This window comes from Brienomyrus brachyistius, chromosome 20 (genome assembly GCF_023856365.1).
Source record: "Brienomyrus brachyistius isolate T26 chromosome 20, BBRACH_0.4, whole genome shotgun sequence".
NCBI classification, from domain to species: Eukaryota; Metazoa; Chordata; class Actinopteri; order Osteoglossiformes; family Mormyridae; genus Brienomyrus; species Brienomyrus brachyistius.
Genome location: NC_064552.1, coordinates 16,831,859 through 16,847,637, shown reverse-complemented (window position 1 = coordinate 16,847,637; position 15,779 = coordinate 16,831,859). Strand labels below are relative to the sequence as shown.

Genomic DNA, 15,779 nt, shown 5'->3' with positions numbered 1-15,779 from the left:
CTGCTCTGGAATTTACATTGATCTGCATTATGAAGGTCTTCTTCCACAGTGCAGTGATGTGCAGCTCATAGGTGTCTAAATTTCCTGTATTGTGTGAGTATGACTGTGCATTGATTATCTTAGGTGGCATCTATGAATTGCGTCAAGCGTGTAGCCTGTGATGGATCGGCATCACGTGCTAGCTGGGATAGGCTACAGACCTCCGTATTAATCAGATCACTTTACAAACTGTTATTACATTATTAAATACTATGTTGAGTCAGTAAATTATTAAAGGTACAGTAGCACTTTCTATGAATACCATGTCTATAAAAATGATCAAATTGATATTGATTATAATGCATTCATAAAGCATTATAAACATGGCTATTAATATTTATAAAAAGGCATAACATAGTCTGGCTTATGCATTATGAATGATTTATGAAGTTCTCATTTATGAAGCACTATAGGTACCTTCATAACAGTACAAAGCACCTTTCATTCTTAAAATGCATTATTGATGTACTTATAGTCAGGGGTGCACATAACTGGTACGCAAGTACGCATTCACCTTTAAGAACGATATGTGTGACAATCGATTGTTTGCACAAATGCGTACTTATTTTATGTGGATTTGCGCTGCTATGACAAGAAAATACCTTGCATTTTAATCTTTATATGCTAACGACTTCATTTGCAGTATACGGGTTAAAATGCAAGGTATTTTCTTGTCATAGCAGCGCAAATAACGTAGTGCAAAAAAACGATCGATTGTCGCACATATCGTTCTTAAAGGTGAATGCGTACTTGCGTACCAGTTATGTGCACCCCTGCCTATAGAGCATTATAGATGAAAATTTCATTGACGCTTATGAAGTATTATAATCAGCAATATAATGTCATGACTGTCGATAGAACATGCTGTAAACTTTTAACAGATGAAAGCTGTAAGTGTTGACAAAGGCACTTCTGTTTTGCTTATGTTAAGTTAGAGGAGCAAGTTAATACGCGTTTTAGGGAGAAGGTGTGTACGCCACTAGCCGGGAGGGGGGAGAATGAAGAGCAGAGAGGTCGAGAGAGCTGGGTGACCGTAGGTCGTAGACGCAGGAAGGGGCGTACACACGTTGCAGAGGCGGCATCACCTGAGGTGACTGTGTCGAACAGGTTTCAGGTTCTTCCAGCTTTAGAGCCGGAACGGACTGGGGAGGCAGGTGGGCCCTTGGGCACTGAGGAGCCCCCTCCCCCCAGGAAGAGGGAGGTTGTGGTAGTGGGGGATTCCATTATTAGGGGAGTAGACAGTTATGTGTGCACGCGTGATAGAGGGTCCCGTACGGTGTCTTGCCTGCCTGGTGCCCAGGTAGGAGACCTTCCAGATCGTGTGGATAAGCTTTTGGCCCCAGCTGGGGTGGATCCAGTTGTCGTGGTGCATGTTGGCACCAACGACATAGGCAAGGGTAGAAGGGCTGTTCTGCAGGATAAATTTATAGAAGTTGCCGATAAGCTTAGAAGCAGAACGTCCACGGTGGTATTCTCCGAAATACTCCCCGTGCCACGTGCAAGTCAGGCTAAGTTAGCTGAGATAAGGAAATTAAATGCGTGGCTAAAAGGATGGTGTAGGAAAGAGGGGTTTAGGTTTATGGGGCATTGGAGGACCTTCTGGAACAGGTGGGACCTGTTCAAGCCGGATGGGTTGCACCTGAACCAGAGGGGAACCAGTGTATTGGGGAGGCGTATGTGTAGAGTAGTTGAGGAATGTTTAAACTAGGGACTGGGGGGGCAGGGAGGTTAGTTAACTATGTCAGTGGGGGGAAACGGAAAGCCCCAAATAATCATATTGTAAGTGGGCACCGTAATAGGCCTACCCTTTGTTGTCTGTATTTAAACGCCAGAAGTATTAGGAATAAAATTCATGATTTAGAGGCTTTTATCTCATCGGACTCTTATGATATTATAGGAGTAACTGAAACGTGGTTGAGTGAAAAGGATGGACAAGAATATAATATGGATGGTTACACGTTGTTCCGTAAGGATCGTATAGGAAAAAAGGGAGGTGGTGTTGCAGTATATGTAAAGGAAAACTTGCAGGCAAGGGAACTTACTGATATAAATAAAACTACGGAAGCAATATGGGTAAAATTAGATGCTAAAAACTCAAATAGCCTAATTGTCGGTGTTTGTTACAGAACACCTAATATAGCTGCTGAGGAAAGCAGATTGTTATACAGTGATATTAGGACTATGAGCAATAAAAATGATGTGGTAGTTATGGGTGATTTTAATCTACCAGGAATGCAGTGGGACATTGTCACTGGCTCTTCAGAAAATGAACTGGAGATGGTGGAATTAGTACAGGATTGTTTTTTTACTCAGTTTGTTAACACCCCTACCAGGGGAGATGCCATTCTTGATCTTGTTCTCTCTAATAACCAGGACAGGATTGGTAAATTAGACGTTTTAGAACCACTTGACAGTAGCGATCATAACATGGTCAAATTTGAGGTTAAGTTTAGTGTTCGAAGAGCTAAGTCCAAATCAAAAATATATAATGTTAGGAAGGCTGACTTTAAGTGTATGAGACTAAAACTAGAAACTGTGAACTGGATGGAGTTAAATAACAAAACTGTTGAAGAGGCCTGGGAATTTTTTAAAAGCACATTATTGCAAGTGCAAGAGGACTTCATACCTGTTTCCAGCAAGAATAAATCTAGGAAATTGCAACCTAGGTGGTTTACTAGGGAAATAAAGCATAAAGTAAGGAGGAAAAGGGCTTTGTTCCAGCAATGGAAAATAACTGACGATGACAGAATTAAGCAGGAATATCTAAGTCTACAGACTGAGTTAAAAAATGATATTAGACGAGCTAAAAGAAATGTCGAAAGGATGGTTGCATTGGAAGCTAAGGATGACGTTAAAAGTTTCTTCCAGTATTTTAACTCTAAAAGAGCTCTAAAACCTGAAATTACTAATCTGCAGGATAGTAAGGGTCTTATAATAGTAAACGACATTGATATAGTAAATGAGTTCAATGATAGTTTTGCACGGGTATTCACTGTTGAGGACCTTAGTAATTTACCAGTTATTACCTATCCAGCATTGTCTATAGCTAATATATATATAACTGAAGCAGATGTTTTGCAAAGCCTAGCTAAGCTCAAAATAAATAAATCCCAGGGTCCTGATGGCATCTTACCTATAGTGTTAAAAGAGATGAGGGATATTATTTGCCGACCCTTAACTTTACTGTTTCAAAAATCCTTATCTGAAGGTGTGGTACCTTCTGATTGGAAGCACGCCTTCATAACGCCTATTTTTAAAAAAGGGGATAGAAGTAATTTGTCTAACTATAGGCCAATCAGTCTAACTTGTATAACTGGTAAAGTTATGGAGGCTATAATCAAAGAGAAAATGGTAGATTACCTGGACTCTAATAACATTTTGCGGGATAGCCAGCATGGATTTAGGAGAGGTAGATCCTGTTTAACAAATCTGTTGGAGTTTTTTGAGGAAGCTACTCAGGAAGTTGATGATAAGAAGGCCTATGATGTCATCTACTTAGATTTCCAAAAGGCTTTTGATGTTGTCCCCCACAAGAGGCTCCTACTTAAACTCAAAGCGACAGGTATTTTAGGTACCGTAGCGACCTGGATTGATAACTGGTTAACAGATAGGAAACAGCGAGTAGTTATAAGAGGCACAATGTCACAGTGGGCTTGCGTTCATAGTGGGGTACCGCAGGGTTCGATTTTAGGACCACTATTGTTCCTAATTTACATAAATGATATGGATACCAATATATACAGTAAACTGGTGAAATTTGCAGATGACACCAAGGTGGGTGGTGTAGCAGATACTGAATTAGTGGCTCAGCAGCTACAGCGGGATCTTGATTTAATTAGTGACTGGGCCGATACCTGGCAGATGAAATTTAACGTCGATAAATGTAAGGTACTCCATCTAGGGAGCAGAAATATAAAGTACAGGTATTTCATGGGTGTCACTGAAATAAAGGTAGCTGATCATAAGAAAGACCTTGGTGTGTATGTTGATGCTTCCATGTCCCATTCTCGCCAGTGTGGGGAAGCAATAAAAAAGGCCAATAGGATGTTGGGGTATATCTCCAGGTGTGTGGAGTTTAAGTCAAGGGAGGTAATGCTAAGATTATACAATTCCTTGGTGAGACCTCACCTAGAATATTGTGTGCAGGTTTGGTCACCATATCTTAAAAAGGACATTGTGGCCTTAGAAAAGGTGCAGCATAGGGCCACAAAAATGATTCCTGGTCTTAGAGGAATGTCATACGAGGAACGGTTACTTGAGCTAAATCTGTTCAGTCTCAAGCAAAGGAGACTGAGGGGGGACATGATCCAGGTATATAAGATTCTAACAGGTTTGGATGCTGTTCAAGCAAATAGTTACTTCAGCATTAGTTTAAATACACGAACTCGTGGCCATAGGTGGAAATTAGCGGGAGAACATTTCAAGCTGGATTTAAGGAAGCACTTCTTTACACAGCGTGTAGTCAGAGTATGGAATAGCCTTCCTGATAATGTAGTGCAAGCTGAATCCTTGGGTTCCTTTAAATCAGAGCTAGATAAGATTTTAACGACTCTGAGCTATTAGTTTAGTTCTCCCCAAGCGAGCTTGATGGGCCGAATGGCCTCCTCTCGTTTGTATAGTTCTTATGTTCTTATGTTCTTATGTTCTTATGTAATAGTAAATACTGTGAGCAAAAATATTTAACAGAGGTTTAAATTAAAATTGTAACCATGCAGCTAGAAAGGTGCTTTGTTTATTTTAATAAATAGGTTTCATTCATTTATCTTTAGGATAATTAAAAGTACTACAAGAATATTAAAATACTTCATTATATTTCCTGTAACTGCAGAAAAAACTGCATACAAAACAATGTGAAACGAGTCAGCTCAGTAAAATACATTTATTCACAGTAAAAGTTGAAATGCTTTAACAACTGCTTTTCACTTTTCATTAAAAGTATTTAAAATTTCATTTTACAGCCAACTGATTACTTCTCCACAAAGTACAAAATACAAAGAAAAAGATTAGTCATTTTTAAAATAAGTGCTTCCAAATATGTCTTGAATACAAAACATCTGAAAACTATGCATAGTCTAAATTAGTAACAAGCTTAAAAATTAATCTTTCAGCATTATATTGTATTTCCGCTGACAGCGGTGGCAGAATCCAGAACTGTACTTAAACTACATTCAAATAAATGTGTCACTTCTGGGTGTATTTAACCTAGATAGGAACTGAAATAGCTTTATACCGTTTAAAATGAGATTGACAGAAACCAGTGCTTGCCTGTTTGTTTTCAAAGTTACAATAATCAATGAAAATACATTTTGTTAGACACTCAGAGAGCACATTCATGACATTTGACAACCAGTGCTTGGAGGACACTGTCCATAATCAGGGGCAGAGTAGGGTTTAGCTTTCATAGGTGACAGAGGTAATGTGACAAGTTGTTTATGAAGTTTTGCTCCATGGAAAATCAAATTGGTAATAGTACAATGAAACTTATAATGCCTTTGCATTATGATGCTTTTCAGAAATTCACTGTGGGGTCAATTCTCCCATGGTCTTAAGTCAGAAAGCACATAGCTGTGTGCATTTTTCACTGAAGTGTATTCTCCCATCAACTTTAACTTGGGGTTCACACACAGTGGATGGAGAAACACCAAGATATGGGCATGTCACATGTAAATGACCATTAATAATATAATATAATGGGAATATAATAATGCCAATTGTTCAGCACAAAATTCAAATGCTGTATTTTATTCTGGTTAAAGGAGTCTCCTGGTTGTGAGAATGAACAAAAATAAGCATAGTAGGCTGCTGCTATGTTTTCATTTTCATAATGAAATGGTTTCAGAGGATTTCAATTAGGTCAATGTAAATAAAAGAGTCCATGTTGCACATTGATTGGCCAAAACATTGAGGGGGTAACTCCCTTTGCTCGCTTGACGAATTAATTATACTTCTTGCACGGCTGCCCCTTCTTTCTCAGGTGAAGGGCGGTGGGTTTATGGGGGGATGCATAACTTAACATCGTGAAACTTATGAAGCATATTTTTTTATTAACTGTCCGATGGAAAAATGCACCCCTGAGTGTGTTATTGTCATTGTTGTTTTTACCCATCCTTGCTGGGATTTCTAACATCTTGCTGAAAAATATTTCTAATATACAGTCTTTTAATTATAAAGTCAAACACTGAATGCAAGACCTGTAACTTAAAATGAAATGAATAAATTTATGTAATCAATTCATATAAAGACACTGCTGAGGAAATGTGACACATTTTGTACTTGCAAATGTTTTAGCCAAAGGGTGGGTGGATTGTAACCTGTCAAGGTTATAGTTTATCGGGCGTTTGTTTGTTGATACTGCCTGCTGTATCATTCATTGTTGTGTTTGCTTTGCTATGGATAAGTGAATAGGTAAGCTAATTCACAAATCTGGATTCTGCCACAAAGTTATACCACCAATGGAAGAATAGTAATGAAATATGCTGAAATATCACCTAAAGTTATCCAACTTGCAACGCATATACAGTGTCTATGTATGTAAATTCCCACATACAATTTCAAAATACAATTAATGAAAATGTCTGCACATATATAAAATAAAAAATGGGCCATACTGCCCCAGTGCAACTTAGATTAAGTACTTCTTCAAGATCCAGCTCATTCCTTCACACTATAAATTTCTTTGTATATATTTTTTGTAAGTGCCAATTACAGTGGATTTATCACACAATGTTTCTGAAATATTGAAATAAAACTTTGGGATGGTGTTCCTAAAATCATGCTTAGTCGTACTGTCACATCGATGAATAGTATGCAGATCAGGTTCTGATAAATCTAAGAAGCACAGGATGGTCTCCATGCCCAACATACTGATATTTTGAGGCAATGAATTTTCAGCCACAGATAAATATGGTTGCTTCCATTTGATAATGTACAGCAATGATAAAACTAACAGCTACAAAACATCTAAGAAATGGACAGATTGTGAGTGCAATACACAGATTAACTCATCTTGTAATCAGAGTGAATTAGTTTATACAGGACGTGTGAAAGAGCTAAATATGTTTGAATAATGAAAAATATAAGCAGCACAATGTGGCATCCAAGAAAGAAACAGTTACAATTACAAAAATTGCGCATCCAAAGTAATATGATACGAGCAAAAGTGTTTCAAATACAGAATCTATCCTGAAACATAAGACTATATCTTAAAACGCACATTTCGTAAGCTAAAAAGTGATTTTGTTAAAAAAATATGCAGCAGCTATCTTAAATATAGCTATATTCTCTTCAGTATTAACAAATATTATTGTAAATGTAAATATTCACAATTACCAAAAAGCAGTATTGAGACTGAACTGAAGTACCTAAGGAAAAGGCTCAAATTATTTCCTCTATGTTTAAATACACATTATTAAATTCTAAATTGAAAGAGCACTAATCAATTTTGGGTGATAAAATGACACGATTCTTATTACCTACCACATACATATTTCATAAAGGCATTAACTAAGTACAAGACAGAGCATGAAATGTAATGCTATGAGTTTTTAGGTGTTTCTGTACATATCAAAATTTATTTAGCAAAATATGAAATGAAAAACTGTGCTAAATACTATGTGATCATTTTAATTCTATTTCCAATGCCCTATAATGATCTAACAATTAGAACAAGTTATTTGGATGTTTTTGTTGTAAAAAAAAAAACAAAAACATTAACCTCATTTTGGTGACCATTTAAGTCATATATGAAAAATACAAAAAGTAAAGCATTAGCCAAATGAAGAAAATTGTATATTAAATCTGGTTACTTTAGATAGAATATTTGTGAGCTGTCGTCTAACAAATAGGTGAATCTATTTTTTAATTTATGACACTTCATTTCGATTAGTGTCAAACTTCACACTTTTGGTCTCTAATGTTTTTGGTGTCCGTTTACTCATACAATTTAGTTTAGCTCTAATTGCGTTGCTGTATTTGAATTATTACTAATTTGTGTCCTGGTTTGTTGTCTTTTTTAAAAATCAACTATTAAATTAATCCATTTCAACGTCCAACAATTAATCTCTATCAAAATACCTTAAATTAGCTGTGAAGTTATGGTTTTTTTCATTGTTCATAATATCACATAAAAACAACTAAAAATGTGTTCAATTCACATATATTTAGAGATACCGAGGTCATTCAGAATGAATCATTTACAATTCACATTGTCAACAAAAAACAACAAAGTAGTAATTCAAAATAAACATGTAATTGCTTACATTGCTTGTTTGAGTTTGTGAATAGAATATCAAAGTAATATCTTGTTATTCAGATAACTTTGCGCGCTGGCAGGAAAAGTACTTTGGTACATTTTGGTAAGTTTTATGCTTCAAGTATTAAATATTGCTGTCATACTGATACAAACTATCATTTAAATGAAATCGTACAGGCTATGTTTAAGAGTTTTTATAAGAAATAAAATAAATACAACTAAAAACAGCCTATATCTTTGCCTTAGAAATCTCACAAAAATATCAGTCAATATCAACATATTAAAACTTGTGTAATGATTACAAATAAAGTCTGATGCTTGAAATTGAATTTGTCAGCTATATCCAAATAGAAAAGCTAGTTCCTAGAAACAGTTCCAAATTTGAATTCAGCAGAAAAAAAACAAAAAGTTAATATGAAATAAAAATAAATAAAAATGTTTTAAAAACTTGGAAACTAACGGCAGAGAGACGACCTTAAAGTGCCTTTAAATTTTCACCTAGACTAACATACACTTTGAGGGAATGTATGGTTTTATTAACATTGGATGTACACAATGCACAAATAGAGCAGCAGCACTGCATTAACGGGCCTCCTCAGTACCGAAATATTTAGACTTTTTTGTAGGACGGCCAGAAGAGGCAACATACACCCCAAAGCCAAATAAATATCAGTCTTCTAAAACAAATCAAGGACTAATTTTCCTATTATAGCTACCTACCTTGGTCAGTCATCCTCCGTAGAATTTGGTATAATTACCTAAGACAAAAACACCTGTATTAATTTAATTAATTTATAATGTGTAACCGTCTGATTTTACGTATTTTTGCAAACTTTGTAGATAAACTAGTTAATTATTATTGTTATCTCTATTTAAATTCATAATTATTGAACTTATTGTTCATCTCCTTAGTAGCTTTATTATATAACTATTATTAATATAATCTTTCTATAAGTACATGGCAACATGATGTATTGTATGGTATTTTACGTCATAAAATGGAGGTTTACTAATAATTACTAATCATTGTAAAATTGTGAGGTCTAAGACTAAGACTGCTTGTAATTCTGTGTATCTGTATTTTAAGCTGCCGGAATCTTGTAAAATCATATGAAAATTAATATTTGCTTAAAATATTTTTTTTAAAGCTGGGGTGAATTAAATGTAATTTATTCACTGTAAGGCCGGTCAGTCCTATAGTTGATATAGGCAACTGTCTAGGGTCCTAATTTCTAAGAGGGTGCTGACTTAGCCGGCTCATTTCACAAAGACAGTGCAAACTTGGCTTACTCACACTCCCTGACGTTCTGGCAGAAAATGCAATGCACGGCACCCCGAGAAGTACTGGAGCCTTTTGCAATACCAGTACAAAAGACCTATGTGACGTAAAGTGCCCCATAAGTATTTGTGACCTCCAAATTGCCGGAACTGAACAGCCACGCAATGTAGGGCACCCCTAGAAGCATTGGTACCTTACGAAGTGCGGGCACACAAAGGTTACATGACGTAGCATGCCCCTAAAACAGTGTTTCCCAATCCAGTCCTCAGGGACCCATAGGCAGTCCACGTTTTTGCTCCCTCTGAGCTCCCCGTAGCAAAAATATGGACTGTCTGGTAGGGAGCTCAGATGGAGTCAAAACGTGAACCAGCTGTGGGTCCCTGAGGACTGGATAGGGAGACACTGCCCTAAAAGTATTTGTGACTTCTGCAGTGAGCCAAAGTGAAATTGGCTAGATACGTTAATCTATGGCACCACGTGGGCCAGGACTGATCCAAATTTGATGCTGACCATTGTATTGAACTGTAATAACAATTGAACAAAAGTTACAATACTATTAAATGCACTTGAAACTGCACAAGTTTTTTTACAAAATGGGAAGCATATGATGTACTTTCTCATGCAACACCTGTGGTACAGATCCCATTTTTAGTAGAATTATGAACATAAGGAGACCATGCTACACACATGCAAGTTAACCCCATGAACACATACTTGCGTCTAGTATGTTAGTCCTGCCTTTCCAAAGCTTATGCAGACTGCTTTAGCACATAATGTACGATTCTGCAGAAACTAAAGTTATTTAGCTTATTATTTAGATTATTTTTATAATTATTAATATTATTATTACTTTTGGAGTCCATAGCTGTAGAAGAGCCTGTTGCTTTACTAACAATTCTGTGCATGTTGATTAAATATTAACAAAGGATATTGTGATGACATAGGATTTTAATGAGCAGAGTAAAGCCGTAGATGTATATTAGCAGTTTGATGTGTTCAACTCAGGATGGCAACAAGTTACCAAAAAGTAGCATTAAAAAAGAAATTGTGAGATCATTACAAAATTTACACTACATTTATAAACCACTGAGTCACCTACCAGCACGGAGAGTAAAACACTTTTTTTCTCTTTTATCTCAAGGCAATGATTAGTATTAGTATACTATAAAATAAAATGTTTTTTTTTTTTTAGAAATTTTCAGTGCTAATATAATTTCTGGAACCTCACCCCAGATGCTTGATTTACTTCTCTAGGCTTATATACGGTCAAACACAGCAAAGAGATGATGGTTATGGAGCTCATAAGCATGGATGTCAAAATCATTACATTTCTGCAAATACAAGTACAGTTCAAACTTTACAATATATATTTTTTTACATCTGATTTGTTCTGGCCATTATATATAATACATCTTCATAAATGATGTCTTGTAAAAAAAAAAAAAAGTGTTTTTGTAACTCATGCCTAACTTTAATCTCAGTGAATAAATCACGAATAAATGACTACAGGGTAACTTTAAAATTCATTTTTTTAGATGCTGAAATGGTTTAACTAATTTGTTAAAAACCTACAGGAGCACTTTAGTTATAGAAATCTGTGTTTATGGCGTGACCTATAACAACGCAAACAAGGAAGCCTGGCTGATGTTTGATTTAAAGAAACTAAATAAAATTAAATAATTAAATAAGTAGCAGTGGAACAATATCCCTACAATTTTACTGCTAAATGCAAAATGTTTGATGGATATGGTATGATACAGTATGTGGTCTCCCATCAAGCATTATGTCTGGATGTCATAAAGCAATCAGCCACTCGTTTTTACAGAAATTACAGAAATATCTGCATTTTTCTTATCTTTATCTCATCTTTATTTCTCTAAAATCATTAATAATGGTAAAGCCAAAGAAACATAACCCATAAAAATGTATTTAGTATGGTCTAATAGTAACTGCTGGTTAGATTTTGTCCCTTTTTGTCCCTTGATTCATTACTCAAAAGGAAAATGATTTATTTTTTTCTTAAAAACTGTATGACAACGTGCACCATGTATTTCCTTTTTGTGAAGCAATACTTTTTAAATCAGAACATCATTTTCATATCAGTTCATAGGTGCAGTTTGTAGAATCAGTCCATTACCTATGCCTGACTTCTCAGTAATAATACAGTATGTTACTCTAATTACAATACACTTGTATACGATTCATTGTCATTTGGTTTCAGTTTTTTCTGTAATGAAAAATATTCTGTATTAAACATCATAATCATATACTTCATAAAATAACTTAACTGTACCTCTATGTACACCGCATGGTAATGCTTCAGGGGGTGACAGTTTCACTTCATAAAAAACAGTTTGAGAAACTGAAATATACTATACAACTTAAGAACTGTGAAAGAGGTACAAGCCACAATTGTTACTTCAACAGTCAGGACACCAAACACACAAACTGACAGAATGCAAACATTCTCTGGGTTAAAAAACCCAACAACTAAACAGATATAAATCCATCCATCCATTTTCCTACCCACTTATCCTTCTGGGTCTCAGAAGCTATGGGCACGAGGCAGGGAACAACCCAGGATGGGGGGCCAGCCCATCGCAGGGCACACTCACACACCAGTCACTCACACACGCATTCCTACGGGCAATTTAGCCATTCCAATTAGCCTCAGCATGTCTTTGGACTGTGGGGGGAAACCGGAGTACCCGGAGGAAACCCCACGACGACATGGGGAGAACATGCAAACTCCACACACATGTAACCCAGGCAGAGACTTGAACCCTGTCTTATTTTTAACCCTATATTTTTAGAGTATAGGTAAACCCCCTGTGTTTATATTTGACAATTTCTACTAAATACTTTATTATATTTATTCTTATAATAATATATGCCACTTTCATCTAAACTATAAAAGCTTGCAATAAAAAGAAATTCTTCAAATGATTATTTTTGCTTGGTTCAGAGGGGATTTTTATTAATTAGCTTTAAGACGCTTCACTGGAAAGAGGCCCGTTGGTTTTGTACGCTCAATACTGGAATCATTCTTATTTTATCTGGTCTTGGATGTATTTTAAAATTTCATTTAATTGAGCCTTAAACTGACAAACTACACATATTACTGTCATGAGTCAAACTTAATTAAGAATGTCTAATTAGTCACTAGTTCACAGGGGTCCTCATAAATATACTTTTAAGCCTGGAAAGAAGGAACTGAACCTTGAAGTAATATTTTCCAACTACATATCATATTATTCATTTAGTCTGTGGTGCTGTAAGAATCCATAAAAAAAGGAAGGCATGAAAAAGTGAAGTATATCTCAATGAGTTTGTGTCTGTATGAGCGAGATAAATACCAAAAGAAAGATTCAAAAGCAGTGCTCTTGATTAAGTTTGATTGAAGGCGCGAGTACATGCTGTGCATGTTCTCTAATATTTATGTAATGTGGATGGGTTCGTTACTAACAATAATTGAGATATTATGCTTAAATTGTTAAAAAAAATAGTAACCAAGGCAAAGATATCTAGTACTGATCAATGCCAATTCTTGCTTAGTGCACCCCATCCACAAAACCAGATAAGTTAATCTGTATACTGCCAAATTAAAACTGGTGCTGTACATTCAGTATATTCAGCACCCGCTGCTAACTGTACGTCACAGTGACCCCCCCCCACCCCTCCTGGCTGCAGTTGCTCTTCTGCTCCAATTGTTGTCAGTTCTTCTCCCCACCCTTATCTCCCCCTGACTAAAGACACAAAGAAATGCACATTAAAAAACATTGAATTTTGCGTCTACCGGTAGCAAACATATGTACAATCTATCTTCCTAAAAAGATCATGTATATTCATTAGCAGTCATGACTCGGTAGATAAACATTATGTTGGTATTTTTAAAATTCATTGTTTTGGTTAAAGATTCTGTTTAGGCACTATATGTTTCACTCTACAGTACGGCGAAAATAAACCTAATAATAAATAAATAATACTAATAAGCCTGTCAATAAAATACATTTCAAAATTTCATATTTGAAAACTATTGACGAATATGCTTTCGAAATGCGAAGTCAATTCACGTAATATGGCAGAATTTCTCATACCTACCCCAGGTTTGTGCTGTGTGTTGTCTTGCAGATTGAAGAAAGGATTTCCTTGGCTTCCCTGCAGTGAGGGAGTTGTTGCCAACTGGTTGACCATAGGGTTGGCAGGCGAGGAGGTGAAGGAGCTGGCCAGTGTAAAATGCTGAAGTTCTCGTCTCTGCTGCTGAATCATCTGGTAAACAACAACCTGTTGCTCCTGAGTAGCAGACGCAGATTGATGGGGGGGATGGGGGGGGTTCAGCAGGAAGTAGAGAGTGGAGAGAAGGCAAAATGGGAAGTGTAAGTAGAAGGATAGAAACGAGAGGTTTTTGGCACAACAACATATTACCCTAGCCCCAGGACATTAGGCCTGAGTGGTATATGGTACATGGTATATGGTACTTAGACAATATTTTCAAAAGCAACATTATTCTGCTATCATGGTGCAGATGCCCCATGATAAATTTAGCAAAGAAAAATATCTCAGTACATCATGATATTACCATAATACCACCCAAGCCTATTGTACACCTCTCCAAAAATAAATCAATTAAATTAAATAAACTCAATTCAATTTTATGTAATTTCAGGGGCGTAGGTTTGATTTCAACATTGGTAGGGACTAAATCAGTGCTGAATCCTGCCAATTATTTACTGGACTGCTACTGATAAACTTTGCCGAGCAACAAAATTTGCCGATATAATTTGCTGAGGGTCTGCTGGTGCAAAAAATATATAAATGGTACATTTGTCTAGGTGTAGACTTTCATCCATGGTTTTGTGAAATGGCAATAAGGACTATTAAAGATCAGACAAAGGATCCGTCAAATCATCTCTGAGTCACCATGTTGACAAGCTTAAATCTCTGAGCTGCCCTTCCCTTTATTATTACATGACTATATGCTTCGATTTTTGGGCAATTTGCGTTATCGGCAGTAACCAGATCAAGGATTTGAGGCTGTCCTCCTCTTTAATGTCACTATGGAGGACTGTTTTATTTTCATTGTGAAAAATGTTAGTACTTTGACATAACATTCACAAGGTCAAAAGCAGCCTTTCCTTTGCTCTCACTAGGTGGTGTTGCTCTGTGTGGTTTGTCTTAAAACTCCAGTTATTATTATTCCAGTTATTTACCCATAAGATGTATCTGCAAAGTTTGAAAAAGAGTGGTTGCACTAATGGGATCAGTTGTCTGAAACTGCCATTTTCTTTGTTATGACTTTGCGGCACTACTTCAGCTTTGGTGTTAGCTGTCCCAAAATTTGACCAGTTCCAGTTCATCACCCAGACAATGCACAATCTTTCCAACTGAAATAAGAGCTGTCATATATTATTTGTAGCGGTGGTGGACTGGTCCCAGAACTCTATGCACTTCCCATCCAGAGAACATAATAAGTACACAGAGAATAACCAGCAAACAGGTTCCTTCTTGAACTGCCCAGCATACAGGACTGTGCAATAGAAGAAGAACATCTAATACAGAAAAAGATGTCTATTGAGAAGTTCAATGAAGGGTAAATTGCTTTGGTTAATGAAATGGACTGTTATGAACATTACGGGAGTGAAGTGCTGGGAATGAAGCAGCTGCTGAAGCTGGTGCTGCTGCTGGAGAAGGAACTGCTTCTGCTGTTCTGAGAGTAGGGAAGACCTGCACCATAATGAATCATAAATTACTGCATATAGTAGCGAATATATGCAGACAACACTGTTGATATACAAGTAGGGTATCACAAGACATATATAACATTACTGTTATATAAAATATGCATGCAAATGGCACTCCCAAAACATACAGCACATTTTCATCTAAGCATAAAATGAAAGAGATTTATAACATACACAGGAAAATGACCTTTTTTCCTTAAAGGACTTTTCCTTATTTACGTGAATTTTGCATTATTACATTTACGATACACAAAAAGTGCTCCTGAAAGGAATACAATCTCAGCAATACCAATTAACTTCCTATCACTACCCCTACATCATGAAAATACTCCGTAGCCTATACCAGTGGTTCTCAAACTCGGTCCTCAGGACCCACTGCCCTGCTTGTTTTCCTGCTATCCCTGCCCCACACACAAGTCCCAGCTGTCTTTCAGCTTCTGATTGACTGAACACACCTGATCCAGGTAAT

General features: G+C 36.4%; 1 protein-coding gene across 7 annotated transcripts in view; it reads right to left on the bottom strand.

The window, feature by feature from the left end:
• Positions 1-4,904: 4,904 nt before the first annotated feature.
• Positions 4,905-15,779, bottom strand: part of LOC125715406 (protein AF-17-like) — a 73,950-nt gene continuing 63,075 nt past the window's right edge. For all 7 annotated transcript variants that reach the window (XM_048986842.1, XM_048986846.1, XM_048986845.1 and 4 more), the window contains 3 exons: positions 15,203-15,293; positions 13,671-13,862; positions 4,905-13,315 (listed from right to left, as the gene is read on the bottom strand). In XM_048986842.1, coding sequence (XP_048842799.1) covers positions 13,283-13,315; positions 13,671-13,862; positions 15,203-15,293 — 316 coding nt within the window. In that variant the 3' untranslated portion in view covers positions 4,905-13,282. The remainder of the gene's footprint in view (positions 13,316-13,670; positions 13,863-15,202; positions 15,294-15,779) is intronic.